At 47.9% G+C, this 23,613-nt stretch overlaps 1 protein-coding gene across 1 annotated transcript in view; it reads right to left on the bottom strand.

The window, feature by feature from the left end:
• The window catches only part of CLTC (clathrin heavy chain), a 117,266-nt gene that overhangs the window by 2,528 nt on the left and 91,125 nt on the right, over nucleotides 1–23,613 (bottom strand). The window contains exons 23-31 of the mRNA XM_083379647.1: nucleotides 21,972–22,136; nucleotides 20,498–20,605; nucleotides 19,815–19,982; nucleotides 16,314–16,463; nucleotides 14,562–14,693; nucleotides 13,753–13,863; nucleotides 13,444–13,614; nucleotides 12,223–12,444; nucleotides 1,358–1,433 (exon numbers count right to left, since the gene is read on the bottom strand). Coding sequence (XP_083235773.1) covers nucleotides 1,358–1,433; nucleotides 12,223–12,444; nucleotides 13,444–13,614; nucleotides 13,753–13,863; nucleotides 14,562–14,693; nucleotides 16,314–16,463; nucleotides 19,815–19,982; nucleotides 20,498–20,605; nucleotides 21,972–22,136 — 1,303 coding nt within the window. The remainder of the gene's footprint in view (nucleotides 1–1,357; nucleotides 1,434–12,222; nucleotides 12,445–13,443; nucleotides 13,615–13,752; nucleotides 13,864–14,561; nucleotides 14,694–16,313; nucleotides 16,464–19,814; nucleotides 19,983–20,497; nucleotides 20,606–21,971; nucleotides 22,137–23,613) is intronic.

The raw sequence follows: 23,613 nt of genomic DNA, 5'->3' as shown, positions 1-23,613 counted from the left end.
CCTGAGCCAGCTATGCTGAGGGAAAAGGGAGAGGTTTACATGCTGAGCCATGCTGGCTCAGGAATTCTGGGAGTTGAAGTCCACGAGTCATAAAAAAAGCCAAGGTGGCCTAACCCTGGCCTAGGCCTAGGCCTAGGCTGCTCTATGACTTTTGGACTTCAACTCCCAGAATTCCTGAGCCAGCCATGCTGAGGGGAAAGGGAGAGGTTTCCATGCTGAGCCATGCTGGCTCAGGAATTCTGGGAGTGGAAGTCCACGAGTCATAAAAAAGCCAAGGCTGCCTACCCCTGGGATAGGGGATTCCTGTAATGGCCCACTTTTCTGGGCATGGCTAGTCTAGTGAAGAGAAAGACCAGGGAGACATGTTAGCAGTCTCTCAATATTTGAGAGGGGGTTCAACTATTCTCCAAAGCACCTGAAGGCCAGACAACGAATAACAGATGAAAACTGATCAAGGAGAGATTTCAACCCAGAAATAAGGAGGAATTTTCTGACAGTGGGAACGATCAACCAATGGAACAGATTTGCCTTCAGAAGTTGTGGGAGCTTCATCACTGGAAGCTTTCAAGAAGAGACCGGACTGCCACTTGTCAGAAATGATGCTGGGTCTCCTGCTTGGGCAGGGGGGTTGGACTAGATGACCTACAAGGTCCCTTCGAACGCTACTATTCTGATTCTTGATGCTTTTCCATATTCCCGCACCAACATCAGGGTTTCTTCCCCAAAAGACACGGCAATGTTGTCGGTGAAGATTCACAGTCATCCAGGTAGAATTGTCTGGAAGTTGAGTCAGGACACCTGGGCTTATTTTTCTCGCCTGCTCGATTTCCCTCCCCAACTTCCTCAGACTCAACAAGCTGCTTGGGTGGGCGGCGAAACGTCTCAGGCCAACAAGAAAAATTAAGTCCAACTGCCCTTGTCCCAAAAGTGCTTTTCCAAAAGGCAACTGGGCTTTCTTGTTTTCGCTTCTCGACCAAAGAAGCTGCTTTGGAAGTTATCTTCAGAACAAGAACCTTCTCCAGAACTGAAGAAGCTCCTTGGATTAAAAGAGAAACGTTTTCAAGGAGAAATTTAAAAAAAAAAACAACCCAAGAAAATCCAAGTTGTCTTTTGAAAAAGCACCAGGACCTGCAGGACTGAGAATCTCCACAGACATCCAATTGCCCAGGACTCAACTTCCAGACAACTCTTAAGCTGGATGACTCAGGATCGACTTATTAAAGGGCTGTATTTTTAGACTAGGCCCGTTCCAAACTTACGTCAGCTTGGGCTTTGAGTGCCCCCCCACACACACCCCCCTAAAGAAATGCATGCATGCTCAAATGACGGAAATGGCCACGCCGAGGGAAAGGCTTACCGTAAACAATAGGCTGGGTCTCCGTTGCCTGTTCTTCCTCTTTCCTCAGCGATTCTGAGGCGTCCAGCTTGTCCACCTAGGAAGACAGAAGAATCCCAAAGATCAAGACAAACCACGCAGCCACTTTTCAGGGTCCTATGGTTTTCTGGCAGAGAAGTGGAAAAGCCTTCAGGGGGGCATGAAACACAGTCCAAGAAAGGAAATCATTGACCAAAAAAACCAACAACATAAGCTGGGAAGGGAAATGCCAGTGGTCTAAACGTGCCACTGGATTTGCAGGACGTTCTTCTGAAGAAGGGGAGGGGACACTCGCTGTTGGAGGGCTTCGGGCAGGTTGTTCCCAAAGTCTAGCTTGGACCTCGAGCGTGAGATTGCAGGGATCTAATCCGATCTGACCAAATTTTAATGTACCAAATTCTGGGGAATTTGCTAGAGTCGATCCAGTCGCCTCGCCGTATCCCTCCCTCTTTTCCCTTCACGGGTTTCCCCCGGTGTCATTTGCACCGGTGCATGAGGGTTTATTGCAAGCTTAAGCTCTCTACAAGAATCTGAACTACTAACGGCCAAAGCAAATGGGCGGGAGATAAGAGCCGGTGCAATCCAAGGTGAGCACGAAGGGACTCGAGACGGATGACATGTTTGACCCCTCCTTTGGGGATCAGCCTGGTCATTTCCTGCAGCCAATCTGTGTTGCTGGCTCTCCTGAGGACCCAGCACTTTAGAACGCTGTTTCTCAACTTAAGCAACTTTTAAGATATGTGCACTGGCTGGGGAATTCTGGGAGCTGAAGTCCACATGTCTTTAAAGGTGCTAAGGTTGAGAAACAGTGCTCTAAGGCATGATGGAGTTGAGAAGCATGGGCAAGACCCTCTAAAGTGGGGCTGTCCAACCCTGGAAACCTTTTAAGACCTGTAGGCTTCAACTCCCAGAATTCTTCAGCCAGCATGGCTGGCTGAGGAATTCTGGGAGTTGAAGTCCACAGGTCTTAAAGTTGCTAAAGTTGGACACCCTTGCTCAAAAGACACCCCACAGTCATTTAGGTGAGATGGACCATATAGGTAAGCAGGAATGAATGAATGAATGAATGAATGAATGAATGAATGAATGAATGAATGAATGAATGACTCCATATGGGACCTATCTCATGCAGAAATCTCTCTTCTAAGCACGGTGACTTTCAACTTAAGAACAAAAAGGCTACTGAGGTATTTTAAATTTGTATTTTACAGCATGTCCCTTTGTTAATAGATGGCCAGCATAGTTTGACGGTAGTTTTATGCATCTGGATTTAGATCTCCCCATTTACAGAACAATCACCAGTTAAACGAGGCTGCAGGAGCCATTCCATACCCACAGACCATAGGAGAAAACTTGTTAAGGCTACAGATGGATCAGGCCAGTCCTGTTTATAAAGCCTCTGAAACTGACGTTGATCCAGCCTTTGCTTGAAGACAGAAGTTCTCACAAGCCCCTCCTCTTCCTCAATTCCCCCACTCTTCCCATTCTGGACAAACGGCTGTCCAGTCTCTTCTTAAAAACCTCCCATGCTGGAGCACCCACAACTTCTGGAGGCAAGCAGTTCCACTGGTTAATTGTTCTGTCAGGAAATTTCTCCTTAGTTCTAGGTTGCTTCTCTCCTTGACTGGTTCCCATCCGTTGCTTCCTGTCCAGCCTATGACTGTTAGTCCAGCTCAGGGGTGACATTGGCTGCCGTCTTCCTGTGCTGCTACTTCTCATACTTGAAAGCTCCACTGATATTCACCCTGGAGCTGTTGCCTTCCATCTCAATAAACAGGGCTGTTTCTAGGCCCTCAACTGCTCGTTGTTTTTATTTGCAACTCGCACTCTTAGAATCCTTCCTAAAATACAACTTGATCCGAGTTCTCAAGAGTACAAATCACAACAGGTGGAACACTTCAATTCAAGGGTATGCACCTGTACTTAGTTTTCCTCACCTAGAGAACAATTCCCTGTTCTCTCTAAGTCAGGGGTAGGCAACCTTGGCTCTTTGATGACTCGTGGACTTCAACTCCTTCCGAGGTAGGTAAAATGAGGACCCAGATTGTTGGGGGCAATTAAGCTGACTTTGTAATAATGCCGCTTGGGGTTTGTGTGAAAGCCCTAACAAGCAGGCATATACATAGAATGAAGGCTACTGCTAAGCTTGTAAGCCGCCCTGAGTCTTTGGAGAAGGGTGGGATATAAATGGAATTAAAAAAAAAAACTCCCAGAATTCCATGCTCAGCATGGAAACCTCTCCCTTTCCCCTCAGCATGGCTGGCTCAGGAATTCTGGGAGTTGAAGTCCACAAGTCATAAAGCGGCCTAGACCAGGGGTAGGCCACCTTGGCTCTTTGATGACTCGTGGACTTCAACTCCCAGAATTCCTGAGCCGGCATGGCTCAGCATGGAAACCTCTCCCTTTCCCCTCAGCATGGCTGGCTCAGGAATTCTGGGAGTTGAAGTCCACGAGTCGTCAAAGAGCCAAGGTTGCCTACCCCTGCACTAAGTCAAGGGTGTCAAACTCACCATGTCACGTGACGTGTCGCCACGTTATTGCAATTTTTCCCCCATTGCCGGAGCTGGGGTGGGCGCGGTTTCGGCATGACGCATCCGGCCCACGGACCGGCAGTTTGACACCCCTGCTCTAAGTAAATGAACAAGTCCACACCCGCAAGGCACAGCGGAAGTCTTGCCATGCAACGGAAGTCAATCGGGGTCAGTCCATCGTGCCCCAAATTCCTTCGCCAAAGGTGCCCAGGACTGGCTTGGAGGCTGTTGCTTTTGGTAAGTGGGAGGTCCTTGGTGCTCTCCCGAGTTTGGTTGTTTTCTTGCAGATGTTTCGTGACCCAACTAGGTAACATCCTCAGGGCTGGACGGGACTGGTGGTTTGAACTCTGTTTATATATGAGTGGCTTGCCCTATAGATCAGGAGCTACCAACTCAGAAAAATAAGCTAACAGTAAACAACAGCCTAATCAAGGAACCACCAGGGCCATTCTCACCAACACTGACAGGGCAGGCCATTTGCATTTAAGAGAGCGCAACCCCACCTCTTTCTAACACTGATGACGTTACCTAGTTGGGTGATGAAACGTCTGCAAGATCCCTCAGTGTCTATGGAGATTCTCAATCGCCCAGTTCATGCATGTCCCAGAGGTGTTTTTCCGAAAGGCAATTGGACTTTCTTGGGTGTTTTTTTTCCCTTGGAAATGTTTCGTTTCTCAACCAAGACACTTCTTCGCTTCACTTCTTCAGAACTGGAGAAGCAACTTGGATGGGAAGCGAAATATTTTCCAAGGAAAAAAAAAACACCCCAAAATTCCAGCTGCCTTTATGAAAAGCTCCTTTGGGACGAGGACTCCTCCAATTCAACCCTGAGCTACAAATATTCCCTTTTATTGGATTTGTAAAGTCTCACAGTGTCATTCAGCTGCTGCTGGCTTAATTCCTGGTCTTACCTCATCAGATATATCAAGCATATAATCCATCACAAGTCATGACCTGACATGGAAAACCTACCAAATGAGCGTGAGGCTAAGGCCCCTTTGTTAATAGCAAAAAAAAAAAAATTCTTTTCCTAACCCTAACCTCCCCTTTCCCTCCCCAAAAATGTGTTTTATTACGCTTAAGGTACCTCCAGCAACAAGCGTTTGAAATACAGTCTTCCCAAAATAATGGCCCCTGAAACCAAAGCGCAGAGCACGCATGCGCAAGAGGGCAGGTGAGTGTGGTAGTCCTCGACTTATGACCCCAACTGAGCCCAAGATCTCTGTTGCTAAGTGAGACATTTGTTCCAATGAATTTTTGCCCCATTTTACCGCTTTTCTTGCCACATTTGTCAAATGAATCCATTTCATTTGTAAATTCAGTAACAAGGTTGTTAAGTGGATCCGGCTTTCCCCAATGACTTTTGCTTGTCGCAAAAGGGGATCACATGACACACACACCCCCAGGACACTGCAACCATCGTAAATGCGAGTCAGTTGCCAAGTGTTTGAATTCTGACCACCTGACTATGCCGCCAATAGTCATTTGGGTGAAAAACGGTCCTCAGTCAATTTTCTCAGTTGTAACTTTGGACAGTCGCTAAATGGACTGTTGCAAATCGAGGACTACCTGTATATCCAGTCAACCCTACGCCAGCTTTGCATTTTTATTTTCTGTCGTGATCTAATATTCCTGGGAAACCAAACCCTTAGGTTGGAAAACCTTCTTCCGTGAAGAAGGAACAGATCAGCAGAAAAAAGTGTTTTAAGGTGCTATGGCACAGATCTAGATAAAAGGATGCAAGCTAAGCAAAGGAGATATTCAAGAGATCTTCCACAACTGCCAATTTGGCTGTGGCGGGGGTCCCCCCTCCCCCGATGGCTCCGAAGAAACACCAGATTTATTTTTTTTTAAAGACTCCACTCGCTGCTTTAAGCAGTGGAGTGCTACTACGCTCCATCGGAACCACGTCATCGGATGCCCTGCGGACAAGGTTTTATTAACAGCAAACCACTCCTTGTATAAAAAAAAGGGGGGGGGAAAAGGCTTTTCCACGGAGACTGCAATAAGACTGCAGAAGGGAGAAAAGTAACGAGGAGGAGGAGGAGGAGGAAAAAAAGAAAGAACAAAAGAAAGAATGAACTGCATGCGGTCAATGCTGGAGGTTTGGTGTTATATGTGCGTGGGAAAAAAAAGGCAAAAGAACTGAAGCAAGGAGTGAAGTTGTAGGATGGCGGCCAGACGCCTCCCTCCAGCCAGCCTTTCCCCTCCCCCAACACCACCCCAAAAAAGTTCACGGCACGCAGAAACAGCCCCCCCCACCCCCCCACCCCCGCTTTCCACAGCAATGCTTTGCAGCTTAGGGAAAGTGAGATGTACATCACAATGATGGCCGAACATGCTCAGTTCAGAAAAGCAGTCACTGCAGTTCATGTACCCTTTTGCACATCACACGGGCTGCCCTGCCTTTGACCTACTAGCTGCTGAAGGACTTGGGCATTGGGTGCTTCAAGCACGGGCCGGTTCCAGTCTTGTGGGGGTGGGTGGGCAAGGGGTGCTTGTGTGCGTGGCCAATTCTCAGATGAAGAGGGAAGCTTGGATTGGCACATTGGCAGAGGATGGCCGTTAAATTTGAAGGGAAACGCTACTGGACGGGAAGAATGGCTCAGCTTTGGGAAGTGGAGGCCTTGGCTCTGGCTTAAACGGGCCTGGGAAATTTTGGGGGTGAAGGGAAGATGAATCGGGTGCCTCCGATCAAAGAATGTCGATTGGTGGCCCCCAGGGGGAGAGCGTTCTCTGTGGGCGCGCCAGACCTATGGAACCGCTTGCTGGTTGAGCTCCGGACGGCCCCCGACCTTCGCTCCTTCCGGCGTGATCTAAAAACGCATCTATTTGAGCAGTCTGACCTGGTCTGATGGGTTAGGGTTGGGGTTTTAAATACATCTTAATTATTGTTTTAACCTTGGGCATTTATTTAATCGCTTTTAACTTTTGTATCTTGTTTTTGTATTTATTGCCCTGTACACCGCCCTGAGTCCTTCGGGAGAAGGGCGGTATAAAAATATAATAAAATAAATAAATAAATAAATAAATCTATGAGAAGACCCAGGCCTTGGAATCCATGGGAAGACCCAGGCCTTGAAATCAATCAATAGGAAGACTCAGGCCTTGCAATCAGTCAATGGGAAAACTAGGCCTTGGAATCCATGGGAAGACACAGGCTTTGCAATCCATGACTGGGAAGACCCTGGCCTGGCAATCCATGGGAAAAGCAGACCTTGCAATCCATGGGAAGACTTAGGCCTTGAAATCAATCAATGGGAAGACATGGGCCATGCAATCAATCAATGGGAAGACCCAGACCTTGAAATCAATCAATGGGAAGACTCAGGCCTTGCAATCAGTCAATGGGAAGACTAGGCCTTGCAATCCATGGTAAAACACAGGCTTTGCAATCCATGAATGGGAAGACCCGGGCTTTACAATCCATAAATGGGAAGACCCGGGCCTTGCAATCCATGGGAAGACCAGACCTTGCAATCAATGGGAAGACTCAGGCCTTGAAATCAATCAATGGGAAGACATGGGCCATGCAATCAATCAATGGGAAGACACAGACCTTGCAATCAATCAATGGGAAGACCCAGGCCTTGCAATCAATCAATGGGAAGACCAGGCCTTGCAATCAATCAATGGGAAGATCAGGCCTTGCAATCAATCAATGGGAAGACCCAGGCCTTGCAATCAATCAATGGGAAGACCCAGGCCTTGCAATCAATCAATGGGAAGACAGAGGCCTTGCAATCAATCAATGGGATGACATAGGCCTTACAATCGATGGGAAGACCCAGGCCTTGCAATCAATCGATGGGAAGACCCAGGCCTTGCAATCAATCAATGGGAAGACCTAGGCCTTGCAATCAATCAATGGGATGACATAGGCCTTACAATCGATGGGAAGACACAGGCCTTGCAATCAATCGATGGGAAGACCCAGGCCTTGCAATCAATCGATGGGAAGACCCAGGCCTTGCAATCAATCAATGGGAAGACAGAGGCCTTGCAATCAATCAATGGGATGACATAGGCCTTACAATCGATGGGAAGACCCAGGCCTTGCAATCAATCAATGGGAAGACCCAGGCCTTGCAATCAATCAATGGGAAGACCCAGGCCTTGCAATCAATCAATGGGAAGACACAGGCCTTGCAATCAATCAATGGGAAGACACAGGCCTTGCAATCAATCAATGGGAAGACACAGGCCTTGCAATCAATCAATGGGAAGACACAGGCCTTGCAATCCACGGGAAGATCCAGGCCTTGGAAAGTGACTCCTGCTGGAACAGGAAGCAGCCAGATGGGACCAGAGAGCCAGAGGCCTGGCTGGTGTGGGAAGGGGGAGCCTCTAAGCAGCTAGCCACCCTCAGCGAGTTAGTAAGACTGGCGTGGTCACAATCGTCTCCAGGGAGGGGAAAACAGACAGCGTCCAATGGGAGACCCAATTGCCCCCTGCCCCCCTTCAGGGAGACCCAACTGCACCAGCTTTTCCTGCTCCTTCTTTTTAGAGGTTCCTTGGGATGCGGTTAAACGTATGGTGAGCTCTCCGAACCGTGATCCCGGCCGATTGCTTTCTAGCCTTCCTGGAGAGTTGATGAGCCATTTAGTGCCTACCGTTCTGTCCTACAGCTATGACACTGGTTTTTTTTTTTTACCTTGCAGAGGCTTTAGTGAGAGTTTTTCAGGGGGGGGGACAGGCGGGCAGAAAGCAGTAGCAGCAGTGTAGGGAAGGTAGAAAAGAGGGGGGGAAATAAAATAAAAATAAAACAAAACTCATGCAGATATATCCTTAGACTTAGGCCTCCAGACTTTAAAAAAATGGAAAAGAATCAACTTTCACCTTTTCCTTTATTGTATCAACCTGCAAAGGAATTCAGAAGGTGCAGCTTAGAGGAAAAAGAAATTCCAGTATTTTGCATTTCAGAATTAACAAGAGAGCAGGTAAAAGGGGGTGGGGTGGGGGTGGGAAAGTTTGAAAACTCAAAAAGCCGCCTTTGCTGCCGAAGTCAAGTTTCCTTACGTTTCCGCAGTTGAACGGGTAACATTCTCATGTCACTCAAAGAACAGCACGCAAAGAGAGGGTGAACCTGGTGCATTAAAACTCCAGACCAATGAATCGCCACTTGGGCAACTTTAACAGGTGTGAACTGGCTGAGGAATTCTGGGAGTTGCTTTGGACCAGAGTTTCCTAAGCTTTCCACCTTTGCGGACTGGTGGGAGGAGGGGAGGGGGGGGAAGTGATGCTCCGTGCAAGTGGCGGGCACGCCTGTGCGCAGCTCCATTTCGCGAGCGGCAGGCACGCGCGTCCACTGCTCGCACAAGTGGAGATGCACGCACACTCGCCTGCAACTTCCACGGTCCGGTTCCGAAAGGTTCAAGACAAACTAGTGGGCTGCAGTCTGGGGACGGGGACCATTGCTCTAGAGCAGGGGTCTTCAAACTTGGCCCTTTGATGACCTGTGGACTTCAACTCCCAGAATTCCTCAGCCAGGCACGCGTTTGAAGACCCCTGCTCTAGAACTTAAAATCTGAAATTATTTTTTGCCCTGAGGGTAAAAGTCATCAAAGTTACTGAGGCAAAGGATATTTATTCCTGAATTCTGCAGAAGTGGTGTGGGTGGTCTTCTAACCCAGCACTTCAGGAATGACCTTTGGAAATTGGATGGGGGGAGGGGGGGGAAGGACCTACATAATTCACACTCTAATTTAGAACCATCTAGTTGTAGTTACTTCCTATTTTGTAAGCTTCGGCATGCTAACCGTAAACCAGGGGTCTTCAAACGTGGCCCTTTGATGACTTGTGGACTTCAACTCCCAGAATTCCTGGCTGAGGAATTCTGGGAGTTGAAGTCCACAAGTCATCAAAGGGCCCAGTTTGAAGACCCCTGCCGTAAACCATAAGCTGTCTGCTCCTCCTGCTAAAACACTCCAAACACAACCTTTGTTAAGTACCACAATCTGTGGGGTTAAGTCTCCTCTGCTGCGCTGCTGGCTTTATTTAGAACAGACAGGTTTTGCTCTTAGCCCAAACGCAACCGCACATTTTAGAAACAATTCAGACTGGCCCAAACAAAGAAAAACAGCTCGCATGCAACCTGGACTCTCCCTCTGCCAAACCTTGGCTGTAGGAGCAATGCTTTCAGCCTTCCAGCCCCCTGTCTCCCCCCCTCCCCCCAACGTGGGCAGGGATTATTGAGGGCTCCCAAATTATGCCAAAGTTTTTGGAATACTCGCAGCGCTTAAATGTCTTCAATGCCGGCCAGAACAAGCAGAGTGGAAAGCCAAAGATTTGATCTACTCTCTTAGGACTGCCTTGCGCCCACTTAAGGCTGGCAGGCTGGAAACCAACTGTCGGATTTCAGAGTAGATCAGGAGCTGGGACAGGTTCCTGTACTCACTGTGGGTGGCATCTCCCTGTGCAATGTGTACAGAAAGGACACGAGGGAGAAGCCTGCTTAAGCCTAACAGCCTGGCACTCCTAGACATGTGCCCCACCCTCATGTAAAGGGGGTTAACCCTCCCCACTTCTGTCAGCTCAAACAAGCAGAGGGCCGAAAGAGTCAGGAGGGGTTTAGTCTTATCAATGAACCACAGCTAACCATCCAGTCTCTCCAAAAATTCTCTTTAGACAAGGACATGCAGCCTTCTTCACAGGTCAGATGTCAACGCTGGTAACATCAGATGTTTTTGCACTGACAACAGATGGAGATGCAGCCATTTTCTTCTTGTGTTTTACTCTTAAGAGTTAGAGTTAGATGATGCTAGGGGGGGGAGAGGAATGTGCATGAGTCTAGCTCAGACATGTCAAACTTGCGACGTCACGCGACGCCGCGCAACGTATTGGGATGGTTTTGCCATTGCCGGCAATGGGTTAGGTGCAGCTTCCGGATGATGTGTCTGGCCTGCGGGCCGGCAGTTTGACACCCCTGGTCTAGCTAGACATAATAACACTGGACCTAGTGTGAGAACCAAGGTTACTGAAATAAGAGACGGTAAGAACTGGCCGGGCTGGAGAACTGGAGGGGAAGCCTGCATTTCAAACTAATTGGGGAATGTGATTTATGACTGTTAACTGGAGGAAGGAATTGTGCTTTGATACTATGGGCCCAGGGGAAGGGAACTCAAGTTTTTGGCTTCGATTATATTAGTGCCGATGCTATGCTACTCAAATAAAGATTCTTTAAGGTAAATAATGCCTCAAAGTTCTTTGAAGAGTCTCATCTGCCGGAACCATGACATTAAGCCAAAAACTGTGTTCCCCTCCCCTGAGCACATAGTATCAAAGCACAATTCCCTCCTTCATTTAACAGTCATAAATCACATTCCCCAGTTAGTTGAAAGCCCAGGCTTCCCTTCCAGCTCTCCAGCCTGCCAATTCCTTATCACCTCTTATTTCAACAACCTTGGTTCTCACACTAGGTCCAGTGTTCTTATGTCTAGCTAGACTCTCCTGCACATTCCACCCTCCCTCCCAGCATCATCTAACTCTAAAAGCAAAAGAAGAAAATGGCTGCATCTCCATCTGTTGTCAATGCAAAAACCACCAATGTTAGCAGCGTTGACATCAGACTGGAAACTAACAAACAGGGGTCCAATTCCAGTTTGCCCCAAATTCGGCAGATTTACTGTGGCCGAGACAGAAAGAAAGTACAGGCAAGTCCTCGCCTACGTCCCACTATGGTGTCCAAACTTTCTGTTGCTAAGCAAGACATTTCTTAAGTGAATTTTGTCCCATTTTGCAACTTTTCTTGCCAGTTTTTAAGTGAATCACTGCAGCTGTTAAGCAAGTCACACAGTTGTTAAGAGAATCTGGCTTCCCCACTGATTTTGTGTTTCAGAAGGTCGCAAAAGGGGATCCCATGATCCCGGGACCCTGCAACCGTCACAAATGTGAGTCAGTTGCCAAGCGTCTGAGTTTTGATCATGTGACTGTGGGGATGCTGCAACGATCGTAAAGGGTGACAAACGGTCATAAGTCACCTTCTTGAGTGCTGCTGTAACGTTGGAGGGTCCCTAAATGAACTGTTGTTAAGTTGAGGGCTACTTGTATTCCCAAAAACCGGAACCCGGTCTATACTGGCTAGGATCCTACTGTGCATCAAACAATCCAACAGAGGCTTTGAGCTGCCATTTTGGAGGAAAAAGGAAGGCTGGCACCGACAGACAAGAGACGTTTAGGGAGGAGACCATTTTTTTCAAGCGCTGAGAGTCCCACAAGAAAGGCACAGCGAGCAAGTGACAAAGGGGTCTGGGACAGCCCCGGGGTGGGGCGGGGGAGAGAGGAGGAAGAGGAAGAGGAGGAGGCCTGGTCCCTTACCTTGCTCAAGTATTCCTTCATGACCTGAATGAAGTAGGGCATGGCAAAGTCCATGATGTTGTGTCTCCAGGCGGTTTCCAAGACCACGTCTGGCCGAAGGAGATCGTAGCAAGTGAAGAGACAGGCGCCAAAACATTCCCGCTTGCCTTCCTGGAGGAACCACTGCAGCAGTTCCTCCGCCAGCTCTGTGTCTTTGGACTCTGAAGCATATTGCATGGCGTCCTGGAAGGAAGGAGAGGAGAAGGAGAAGAAGAAGAAGGATGGGTATCCAGTCCAACGCGTGGGAAGGACAGGAGAGCCCAACGGCTGCCATTGTAGACTGACTAGCCCAAGGGTAAGCAACCTTGGCTCTTTTATGACTCGTGGACTTCAACTCCCAGAATTCCTGAGCTAGTCATGCTGAGGAGAAAGGGAGAGGTTTTCAAAGCTGAGCCATGCTGGCTCAGGAATTCTGGGAGATGAAGTCCACGAGTCATAAAAGAGCCAAGGTTTCCTATCCCTGGGCTAGCCCCACTGGGATGTGACAAGCAAAGGCTGAACTTGTCCTCCTAGTCTCTTAGCAAAAGCACTTAAGACTTATATACAGTTAGTCCTCGACTTACGGCCACGATCGAGCCCAAAATTTCTGCTGCTAGGCGAGACATCTGTTAAGTGAACTTTGCCCCATTTTACAACCTTCCTTGCCCCGGCTGTTAAGTGAATCACTACAGTTGTTAAGTTAGTGGTTGTTAAGTGAATCTGCCTTCCTCATGGACTTTGCTTGTCAGAAGGTCGCAAAAGGGGATCCTATGACCCCCGGGACACTGCGACCGTCATAAATATGAATCGGTTGCCAAGCACCTGAATGTTCATCACAGGTGACCTCAGGGACGCTACAACGGTCATAAGTGTGAAAAACAATCACGAAAAACTCTGAACAGTCACTAAATGAACTGTTGTAAGTCGAGGACTATCTGTACCGCAATAGTGCTTTCACAGCTCTCTCTGGGCAGTTTATAATGTCAGCTTCTTGCCCCCCCCAACAATCTGGGTCCTCATTTTACCGATCTCGGAAGAGTCAACCTTGAGCCCCGTCAGGACTGAACTCCAGGCTGTGGGCAGAGTTGGCCTGCAATACATTCTAACCACCGCGCCGCCACCAGGCCTCCTGAGCTCTTCCTGAATTCATCCACCCCATTGCCCTTCCTGCTGGCAGATTCGATGGGTCCTTAGGTCCGGTACCTTGTACAGCCGGTCTTTTTTGCAGAGCTCCACGCTTTGCTTCCAGCGGTTGTTCCCTTTGAAGAGATAGGCGGCGATTCTCCTGAACTCAATCAGCTCGTGTTTCTCTAGGCGCTGGGCGAGGGAGATGTTGTCAAAGTTGTCGTAGGCGTCTATCGATGTCCGAAGAGCCTGGACCAGACACAAACCTGAAGCTTTGAAAATGGCACCCCTACAAAGTGGGGAGGGTCGCCAGCCTGCCCCCCACCTTCCCAAGCTGCTGCGGGTGTCAACCCGAAGCCCGGGGTGGGCCCCAGAGACCGCCTCTACCTGGTAATCTTCTTCTGTGATGAAGAGGTTGTTGAGGGACTCGTTCACTGCTTTGTTATTGTGGTTCTGCACCGAGCGCAGGTAGGGCTTCACCAGCGGAAGTTGCTTCACCTGTTCAAGAACGCACCTTCAGTGTAAAAGCATCAGGCTAAAATCCAGGGGAAGGTGAGTTCTAGTCCCGCCTTAGGCACGAAAGCGGGCTGGGTGACTTTGGGCCAATCACCAGGAGACTGTGAGTTCTAGTCTCTTGCCTTAGGCATGAAAGCCAGCTGGGTGACCTTCAGGAGACAGTGAATTCTAGTCCCGCCTTAGCCATGAAAGCCGGCTGGGTGATTTTGGGCCAATCATCAGGAGACAGGGAGTTCTAGTCTTGCCTTAGGCACGAAAGACAGCTGGGTGACTTTGGGCCAATCACCAGGAGACTGTGAGTTCTAGTGCTGCCTTAGACATGAAAGCCAGCTGGGTGACTTTGGGCCAATCACCAAGAGACTGTGAGTTCTAGTGCTGCCTTAGGTACGAAAGCCAGCTGGGTGACTTTGGGCCAATCGCCAGGAGATTGTGAGTTCTAGTGCTGCCTTAGGCCTGGAAGCCAGATGGGTGACTTTGGGCCAGTCATTCTCTCTCAGCCTAACCCACCTCACAGGGTTGCTGTTGTGGGGAAAATAGGAAGGAGTAGTATAGTGTGTGTGCTTGCCAGCTTAAGTTATTTATAGAAATAATAAAGGAAAGATATAAATAAATAAACGAACAAATAAAAACTTCCTGAGAGCAAAGAAAGAAAAGCTTCTGCTTTTGAAAGGCTTTCTTACCTTACTAAAGAAATTGACTGCACGGGTGTGATCCAGTCGCGGCGAAAGCACCATCAGTAAGTCGTTGAGCAGAAGGGGTTTAAATTCTAGGTAAAACTGAATTGCTTTGTAATAAAGCTCCACATTTGCCACCTGCAAGGAAGACAGGGAAGTGAGTGTCACTTTTGCACGTTTGCAAAAACAAGGGCAACCACCGGCTGAGGGCGAGGCAAGTAACACAACCCCCTCCAGCCAAATTCACTCTTCACGAAGCCTTGAAATGGACTACCGTCCCCCAAAGGGCTGCATGTTCGCACACCTGACTGCAACTGGTTTGAAAACAGCTGAGTTCAGACTGTATATCTGGGGTCTTCAGACTTGGCCCTTTTATGACTCATGGACTTCAACTCCCAGAATTCCTCAGCTAGGCACGCTGGCTAAGGAATTCTGGGAGCTGAAGTCCACAAGTCATGAAGGGGCCATAGTTCCCCCATGCTGGCTGAGGAATTCTGGGAGCTAAAGTCCGCAAGTCATGAAGGGGCCATAGTTCCCCCATGCTAGCTAAGGAATTCTGGGAGGTGAAGTCCACAAGTCATAAATGGCCGACTTTGAAGACCCCCTGCTGTATATGGTTTGGATTTGCCTGGCAGCTGTATTCAATGGCCTTCCCCATTTTGCTAAGCTCGTCACAAGTTGCCCGGATAAAAATAGGAGATAAAAAGAGAAAATTCTTTGCACGTGCTCCAAGGACTTCGGGGTTGGGTGGATGCCTTGCCTTTAATATCAACTGGACTGGACTGGGATATCTGGGACAATGTTTCTCAACTGTGGCAACTTTGAGACCTCATGAATGAAGGGGAATCTACATGTCCCAGAAGAATGTTGCAGGATCCAATCTAGGTCGGTCAACGGGTCCTGAAGTTTCTCTTCAGAGCTTTTGGATTTCTATTGGAGCCCATCCCCATGGAATTTCTCTAACACCAGAATGTGTCCCCTTTGGGTTATTCTATGCGTAGTCCTCCCCTTCATGGATTACTGCCTTGTCGTGGCGAAGGGGTTTGCGTAACTCAATGAAGCTATGAGCTATGCCGTGCAGGGCCACACAAGACGGACAGGTCATAGCAGAGAGTTCTGACAAAACGTGATCCACTGGAGAAGGAAATGGCAACCCACTCCAGTATAAGAAAGGCTGAGGGCCAAAGAATTGAGGCCTTTGAACTATGGTGCTGGAGAAGACTCCTGCGAGTCCCTTGGACTGCAAGGCGATCAAACCGGTCAGTCCTAGAGGAGATCAACCCTGACTGCTCTTTAGAAGGCCAGATCCTGAAGCTAAAACTCAAATACTTTGGCCACCTAATGAGAAGGAAGGACTCACTGGAGAAGAGCCTAATGCTGGGAAAGGTTGAGGGCAAGAGAAGAAGGGGACGACAGAGAATGAGGTGGCTGGATGGAGTCATTGAAGCAGTAGGCGTCAGCTTCAATGGACTCCAGAAGATGGTAGAGGACAGGAATGCCTGGAGGAACGTTGTCCATAGGGTCGCGATGGGTCGGTCACGACTTCACAACTAACAACAACAACATGCGTAGTCCTGCAACTTTAAGAGCTATGGACTTCAGCTCTCAGAATTCCCCAGCCAGCAAGAGAGGCCTTCATAAGAACACCCCTTCAGAAGACTCTGGGTATAAAGTGGGGGGTCTAAACCTATTTCCCACCAAGTAGGAACACCAGAAAGGAAACATCCTAAAGAAGTTACGTCGAGCAAGATCTCCTACCTTAGTGATGATGTCCTTGAACTGCCCTTCCTTCCAGGCATCTGTAGGATGGTTCATCATTGTAATAATAGCATTGTCGTATTCTTCGTACTTGTCGTACAGGAAAACCAACTCTCCCCAGAGGTGGGCTTGTTCAGCAGCCCTCAAAACCTATGAGGAACAAAGCATTGGGTAAATGGAAGCATGAAAAGGCCTCTCTAGCCCAACTAATCTAGCATGAGCTTCCAACATTAATCAGTCCAACTTCTTCCAAGGATCTTTTCCTTGGCTGTCTCCACAGAACCAATCCAAAGGGGATCCTGTGTACTTTAATTTTGCAGCCAGGCGGGCCAATCAAGAGATTTACCAGCAATGCTGTGATGAGGCAAATCAAGAGGACCAGTGAAAAGAAGCTTTACACTGATGTGGTTATTACTCGCAGAAACATGAGAAAAATGTTCATAGTTAATTGTCACATTTAAATAAGAACTGTGTTACTTTAAGGTTGGCAAAAGAGAATATTATTGGAAGGGGAGGAAAGCTATCATATGGACTATAGAATTATAAAATTTCTATTGTTTTTTAAATATTAACTCAGACAACACAATGTTTACCAAATATTAACGTGTATATTAAAAATAAATAAAATGTATTTTTTTTTAAAAAGAGAGAGAACACCAGCAATTCTAGGAAATGTAAACTCCTGTTTTTCTTAAGATGGGTGTGTTAGCACTAAAGTCAGGACCTTCTAGGAGGGCAAAATAGATACTACTTTTCCAATAAATCACAGGATCTTAGAAATGGGGAGTCAGACAGGACTGCAAAAGTATCTAGTCCAACCTTTTACAATGTATAGAAAAATTAATTATGCCACCTGATCCGAGAGATGGTCATAAAGTCTACTCTTAAAAATGGAATACCCCAAACTTTTATAAGCAGACTATTCCGCTGTTGCCCATATCCGAGCGTCGGAATTTTTTTGTTGCAGAATGTTTTGTTGTTGTTATCTTTACATGCCATCAATGGAGCTGTAATTTGTACTCGGGATTTCTGGTCTTTGTGTCTGTTCTTAGGGGAAAATGGTCTTGACCATCTTACAGAATGCAGAATAACAGTGTTGGAAGGGACTGTTGACCTGGAATTAGGAGACAGTATAAAGGTAAAGGTTCCCCCGCACATGTGTGCTAGTCGTTTCCAACTCTAGGCACCGGTGCTCATCTCCGTCTCAAAGCCGAAGAGCCAGCGCTTGTCCGAGGACGTCTCCGTGGTCATGTGGCTGGCATGACTAGACGCCAAGCTGGGACGAGTAACAGGCGCTCACTCTGTTAACGCGGCACTCGGGATTCGACCCACCAAACTGCCGACCTTCTGATCGACAAGCTCAGCGTCCTAACCCACTGAGCCACCGTGTCCCTTAGGAGACAGTATAGGAAGTATCAATTGTGAATATTTGCAGATGGCCCTGGCTGTCTTTGGGCACTTGCAGAGTCCTGGATGCAGGGTCGTGAAAGGACAGCAAGGAAAACACCCAATGTCCTAACACACCCGAGAACGTACAATATCCTTAAGGAAACACCGAAAAGGGAACATGTTTAACTACTTCTGCTTTCTCCCTTCTTATCTACCGCGTGCCAGACTTACTGGGTGAAATCTTTTATGTGTGTCAGCTTTGCTGGCTGGGTGGCTTACGTAATCAGAAAGAATAAATACAAGGATTTCTTGTCATTCGGGGCTTCTCTCTTTTAGAGAAGCCCATCTTTGTTCAGCTGAATAAAAACGTAAAGCTTAAAGGCAACTTCTGGTTTCCTGTATTTTTTTTTATCAAGCAAAATCTCAGAACCTGCATATCAGGACCTTGGAAGTCTTCAAGTCCACCCTCTACTTGAGCAGGAGACCCTAAACCAATCTCTTAATAGTAATAATAAAGTTGGAAGGGACCTTGGAGGTCATTTAGTCCAACCTCCTGCTCAGGCAGGAAACCCTTCCAGAGTTGGAGCATTCACCGCTTCTGGAGGCAGGTTGTTCCACTGGTTAAATGTTCTCACTGTCAGGAAGTTTCTCCTTAGTTCTAGGTTGCTTCTCTCCTTGATTAGTTTCCATCCGTGGCTTCTTGTCCTGCCTTCAGGCGCTTTGGAGAATAGCTTGACTCCCTCTTCTTTGTGGTAGCCCCTGAGATATTGGAACACTGCTATCAAGTCCCCCCTCGTCCTTCTCTTCATTAGACTAGACCAGGGTTAGGCAACCTTGGCTCTTTTATGACTCATGGACTTCAACTCCCAGAATTCCTGAGCCATCACAGCACAGCTGGTTCAAGAATTCTGGGAGTTGAAGTCCATGAGTCATAAAAGAGCCAAGGTTGCCTACCCCTGGACTAGACATATCCAATTCCAGCAACTGTTCCTCATATGTTTTAGCCTCCAGTCCCCCAATCATCTTTGTTGCTCTTCTATGCACTCTTTCTAGAGTCTCAACACCTTTTTTACATCGTGGTGACCAAAACTGGATGCAGTATTCCAAGTGTGGCTTTACCAAGGCATTGTATTAATACCACTTTACACTTAGGCTCCAACTGGTACAGAATGCAGCCGCGAGAGTTGTGTTGGGAGTCTCCCGATACTCCCACGTCACACCTCTGCTCCGTGAGCTGCATTGGTTACCAGTGGTCTTCCGGGTGAGATTCAAGGTACTAGTAATGGTGTTTAAAGCCCTTCATGGCAGGGGTCCGGAGTACCTTAGGGAACACCTGCTGCCGGCGTCTACTTACCTCTGCCCTGTGCGTTCCCACAGAGAGGGCCTCCTCAGGGTGCCACCGGTCAGAGAATGTCGACTGGTGGCCCCCAGGGGGAGATCCTTCTCTGTGGGCGCCCCAGAGCTATGGAACCAGTTACCGGTTGAGCTCCGGACGGCGCCCGATCTTCGCTCCTTTCGCCGCGATCTAAAAACATACTTGTTCGAGCAAGCCGGCCTGGCCTGAGGGGGGATTGGTGGGGTTTTTATTATTTTTATTGGGGTTTTTAGTATGTATTAACTGTATTTTTAATTGGGCATGTATTTAATTACTTTTTATCTTTTGTAATTTCTGTGTTTTATTCTTGCCCTGTACACCGCCCTGAGTCCTTCGGGAGAAGGGCGGTATAGAAATATTAATAAATTAAATTAAATTAAATTAATGTTAACACTATCTTCTTAACCTTCTTCTTAATCCCCATAGCACTTTTTAATGTACCTGAGCACTGACAACTTGCCTTCCAATTTTTGTCAAAATGAAGTGATCCGGTTCCTTTGGGCTGTCCTTGCGGGTCAAATCCCTACATCATTTTTGTCATCCTCTGTAATAAGTGAAGGTCCCTCACGACGTCCGCACCAGGAGGTTCTCTTCCCAATACGGTTTAACAACTGCTTGTATTTTCTGCCCACACCAATTGTCCACTTTAGCCAGTTCCTTCGTGCAACCCTCTGAAGGGGAGCAGGTGGCCCTAAATCCTATCCTCCCCAAACCAAATGCCAATCAGAAAAAGTTACCTTAGGAATGTTGACCCGTGACCAAAACAGCTCCAGGTGCTCCCTCATCTTCTGTGGCTTGAATTTGGAATAGAGGATGGCCAGTTCGGTGAACATCCCCATGTGGGCCCGTTCCAGCCCCAGAGCAGCTTCCAACATGGTTATCAACTCCTCAAAGTAGCCACGGTCCTTTTAGGCGGGGAAAAAAAGAGTAAAAGGTAGGGAGATATCAATCAAGATTCTCCAACAGCCAGGTGTCAATATCCTGCTCAAGAATCCAAATATAACTCCAGCAATAATTCCATGTCCAAAAATCTTACTGTTTATTGAATACACTACAAAACTATTTCTGAGGTTCCAACACCAATTCATAGACTTAAAACAATAGTTTTCCCAGTCAAACCCCCAACATCTTATGCAATTCATAACGATAAGTTCACTTTGTTATGGGAACCGTCTGATTCAAATCCACACCTCTTCTGGTGTCCTTGACAAGGCTTCAGGCTCTGCAGCTGAAGCGAAAAGGTTTCGTTTCTCCATTGAACCGACTTGAAAGGAACATCTCCCCGCCGCCCCCCCCAACTTAATCTAAAGGCAAGATGAAACGCAGAGGTATGTAGCTACCAAAGTTTTATCCCTGACACAGGGATTTTACCACTTCCCTTGTAAAGGAGGACAACAGCAACCAACATGTGGCTCGTTACCTGGTAGTAATTAATGAGCTCCTCCAGTTCATCGGCATGCACAACGATGTGCAAACCACACATCTGGGCCAAGCGGAATTCCTTCCCATCCACGCAGGCAAAGCAAACCTGAAAAGGCAAAAGGGTTGAGGTTTTGTTTAGGAAAAGGGGAAAAACGAGGCACACCGTCTCCCAAATTCTGTTAGATGCTAGCTGGAAATTTGAGGAACTGCAGCTGAAATGGGAGGAGGGGGGAGGGAGAGAGAGAACACAGAATCATGGGGTTGGAAAGATCTTCTAGCCCAGCCCCCTGCTCAAGTAGGAGACTTTCTACCAGGGGTAGGCAACCTCGGCTCTTTTATGACTCATGGACTTCAACTCCCAGAAATCCTGAGCCAGCATAGCTGGCTCAGGAATTCTGGGAGTTGAAGTCCATGAGTCATAAAAGAGCCGAGGTTGCCTACCCCTGCCTTATACCATCCTGGTCAAATGGTTGTTCAGTCTATTTTTGAAAGCCTCCAGTGATGGAACACCCATAAACTCCGGGAGGCAAGCTATTCCACTGATTAATTGTTCTCACTATCAGAAAATGTTTATTTCTAGTTTTGATCTTTCTTTAACAACCTTCACCCATTACTCCTTGTTCTGCCCTCAGGTGCTTTGGAGAATAGATCAATCCCCTCTTCTCTGTCACGGCCCCTTAAGTACCAAAAGGCAGCTATCATGTCCCTCCCTTAACCTTCTCTGTGGTGGTGAACCTGTGGCACGTGTGCCACATTTGGCACGCAGAGCCCTCTCTGTGGGCACACGCGCCGTCGCCCCAGTCCTAGGCCTTCAGCTGGGCTTTATAAAACCTTTTCGTTTTAGGCCTCCGCCACTGTGTGCAAAAAAAAAAGGTTCAATCAATCAAAACTTCTTGCGGGGAAAAAAAAGATCTCGCAAAGTTGGAATTGATTGATAGAACTTTTTAGTCGCACCCAGTCTGCTGTTACCACCACAGCCACGCCCACCCAATGGACTACGCCCGCCCAATGGGCCACGCCCACCCGGCACCTGACGATACATAAGTGGGTTTTGGGTTGCAGTTTGGGCACTCGGTCTCTAAAAGGTTCGCCATCGCTGGGCTAGGTATACCTAGTTCCCACAACCATTCATCATACGATTTAGCCTCAGAGCCCTTATCGTCTTTGCTGCTGAGAGTTCTAGTCTCACCTTGGTCATGAAGAAAGGCGGTTGGATGACTTTGGGCCAATCACTCTCCCCCCCAGCCCAACCCACCCTACCGAGTTGTTGTGGGGAAAATAGAAGGAAGAAGGCGAGTCGGATACGTTTGCTGCCTTAACTTATTTGTAAAAGTAATAAAGGTGGGCAAATGAATGAATGAATGCAGATGTATCGCTTCTGATCAGACATATTCCTCCCTGTTGAGAGCCTCAACATCTTGTGGGGTGAAACCTGAAAGTTACGGAGAAGCCGCTAGAAGCCCAGAACTTGCCTCCTTCCAAGTTCTTGTGCTGTTTGCCTTCCGGGCCCCGTCAACCGCTGCCTGGTATTCACCCAAATGAACCAACGTGGAAGCCAAGCGGCCAAAATTGGAGACATTGTTGTAGAGAAGTTTGGCCGCATCGTACATCTTCTCCTCATAGCAGCGGTCACCAACCTACGGAAGCAAGAAGACATGGGTGGGTCTGCCGTTTTATTGGTAAAAGGAACGGTTGGAGTCCCCCCTGCCTAAGCTATGCCAGGGCTGACCACCAAGCATGTGAACGCACTGAAATACAGCTGTTACCATCATCCTGAAGGTAACGACTAGAAGTGATTATCATCCATCTTCAGCTGCAAAAGTGGATGAGGTTGGACCACTATTTAGTTTACAAGATGGCTATCACAGGAAAAATTAAGGGTGCCGCCTCAAACTCCTGAATGAAACGGGGGATATTAAATATATAAAGGATCTTCTCCAATTATGGAGATCTCTAATAAGTCAGCCCACTTAGGATGCTCTAAGGGCTTGATGCTCTCTTCCACCTTCAACCATAAAAGACCACTGCTTTAAGTCTTCAACTTTCTGTTTCTCAACCTTAGGAACTTTAAGACGTGTGGATTTCAGAATTCCTCAGCCAGCCATGCTGGGAGTTGAAGTCCACAGGCCTTAAAAGGTGCCAGGGTTGAAAAACATTCACTAAGGGGAAAATGCTATAGGGGTAGCCTCGACTTCACAACCACAACTGAGCCCAAAATTTCTGTTGCTACGCAAAAGAGTTGTCCAGCGAGTTTTGCCCCATTTTACCCCCTTTCTTGGCACAGTCGTTAAGCAAATCACTGCAGTCGTTACGCTAGTAACACGGTTGTTAAGTTAATCTGGCTTTCCCATTGACTTTGCATGTCAGAAGGTCGCAAAAGGGATCGGGTGACCCCCCCAGGGACACTGCAACCGTCATAAATACATACAAGTTGCTAAAGGTCTGATCACGTGACCACCAGGAGGCTCCAGCGGTTGTGTGAAAAACGGTCGTAAGTCACTTTTTTCAGTCCCACTGTAACTCTGAACGGTCACTAAAGTAATGGCTGTAAGTTGAGGACTACCTATATGTAAGGTAAAGGTAAAGGTTCCCCCGCACATGCGTGCTAGTCGTTTCCGACTCTAGGGGCCGGTGCTCATCTCTGTTTCAAAGCCGAAGAGCCAGCGCTTGTCCGAGGATGTCTCCGTGGTCATGTGGCCGGCATGACTAGACGCCAGAGGCGCACGGAACGCTGTTACCTTCCCACCGTAGTGGTCCCTATTTTTCTACTTGCATTTTTACGTGCTTTCGAACTGCTAGGTTGGCAGAAGCTGGGACGAGTAACAGGCGCTCACTCTGCTACGCGGCACTCGGGATTCGACCCGCCAAACTGCTGACCTTCCGATCGACAAGCTCAGCGTCCTAACCCACTGAGCCACTGCATCCCGTACCTATATGTACATACTTCCAATTTGTTGTTTCAGAGTTTGGCCTGACTCCAGGCATCCACCATTGCCAACAAAGTCTCACTCCCCTCCTCTGGACTACACCACCTCATCTCTGCTCAGACCATCCGTTATCTAGGTTCCCACTTCAGATCCTCTTCATAATCCTAACTACTGTAATCTCATTGCC

The sequence above is a fragment of the Vipera ursinii genome (assembly GCF_947247035.1).
Source record: "Vipera ursinii genome assembly, chromosome: 1".
NCBI lineage: Eukaryota > Metazoa > Chordata > Lepidosauria > Squamata > Viperidae > Vipera > Vipera ursinii.
The sequence above is the reverse complement of the archived record's forward strand: the minus strand, read 5'-3'. Positions and strand labels throughout refer to the sequence as shown.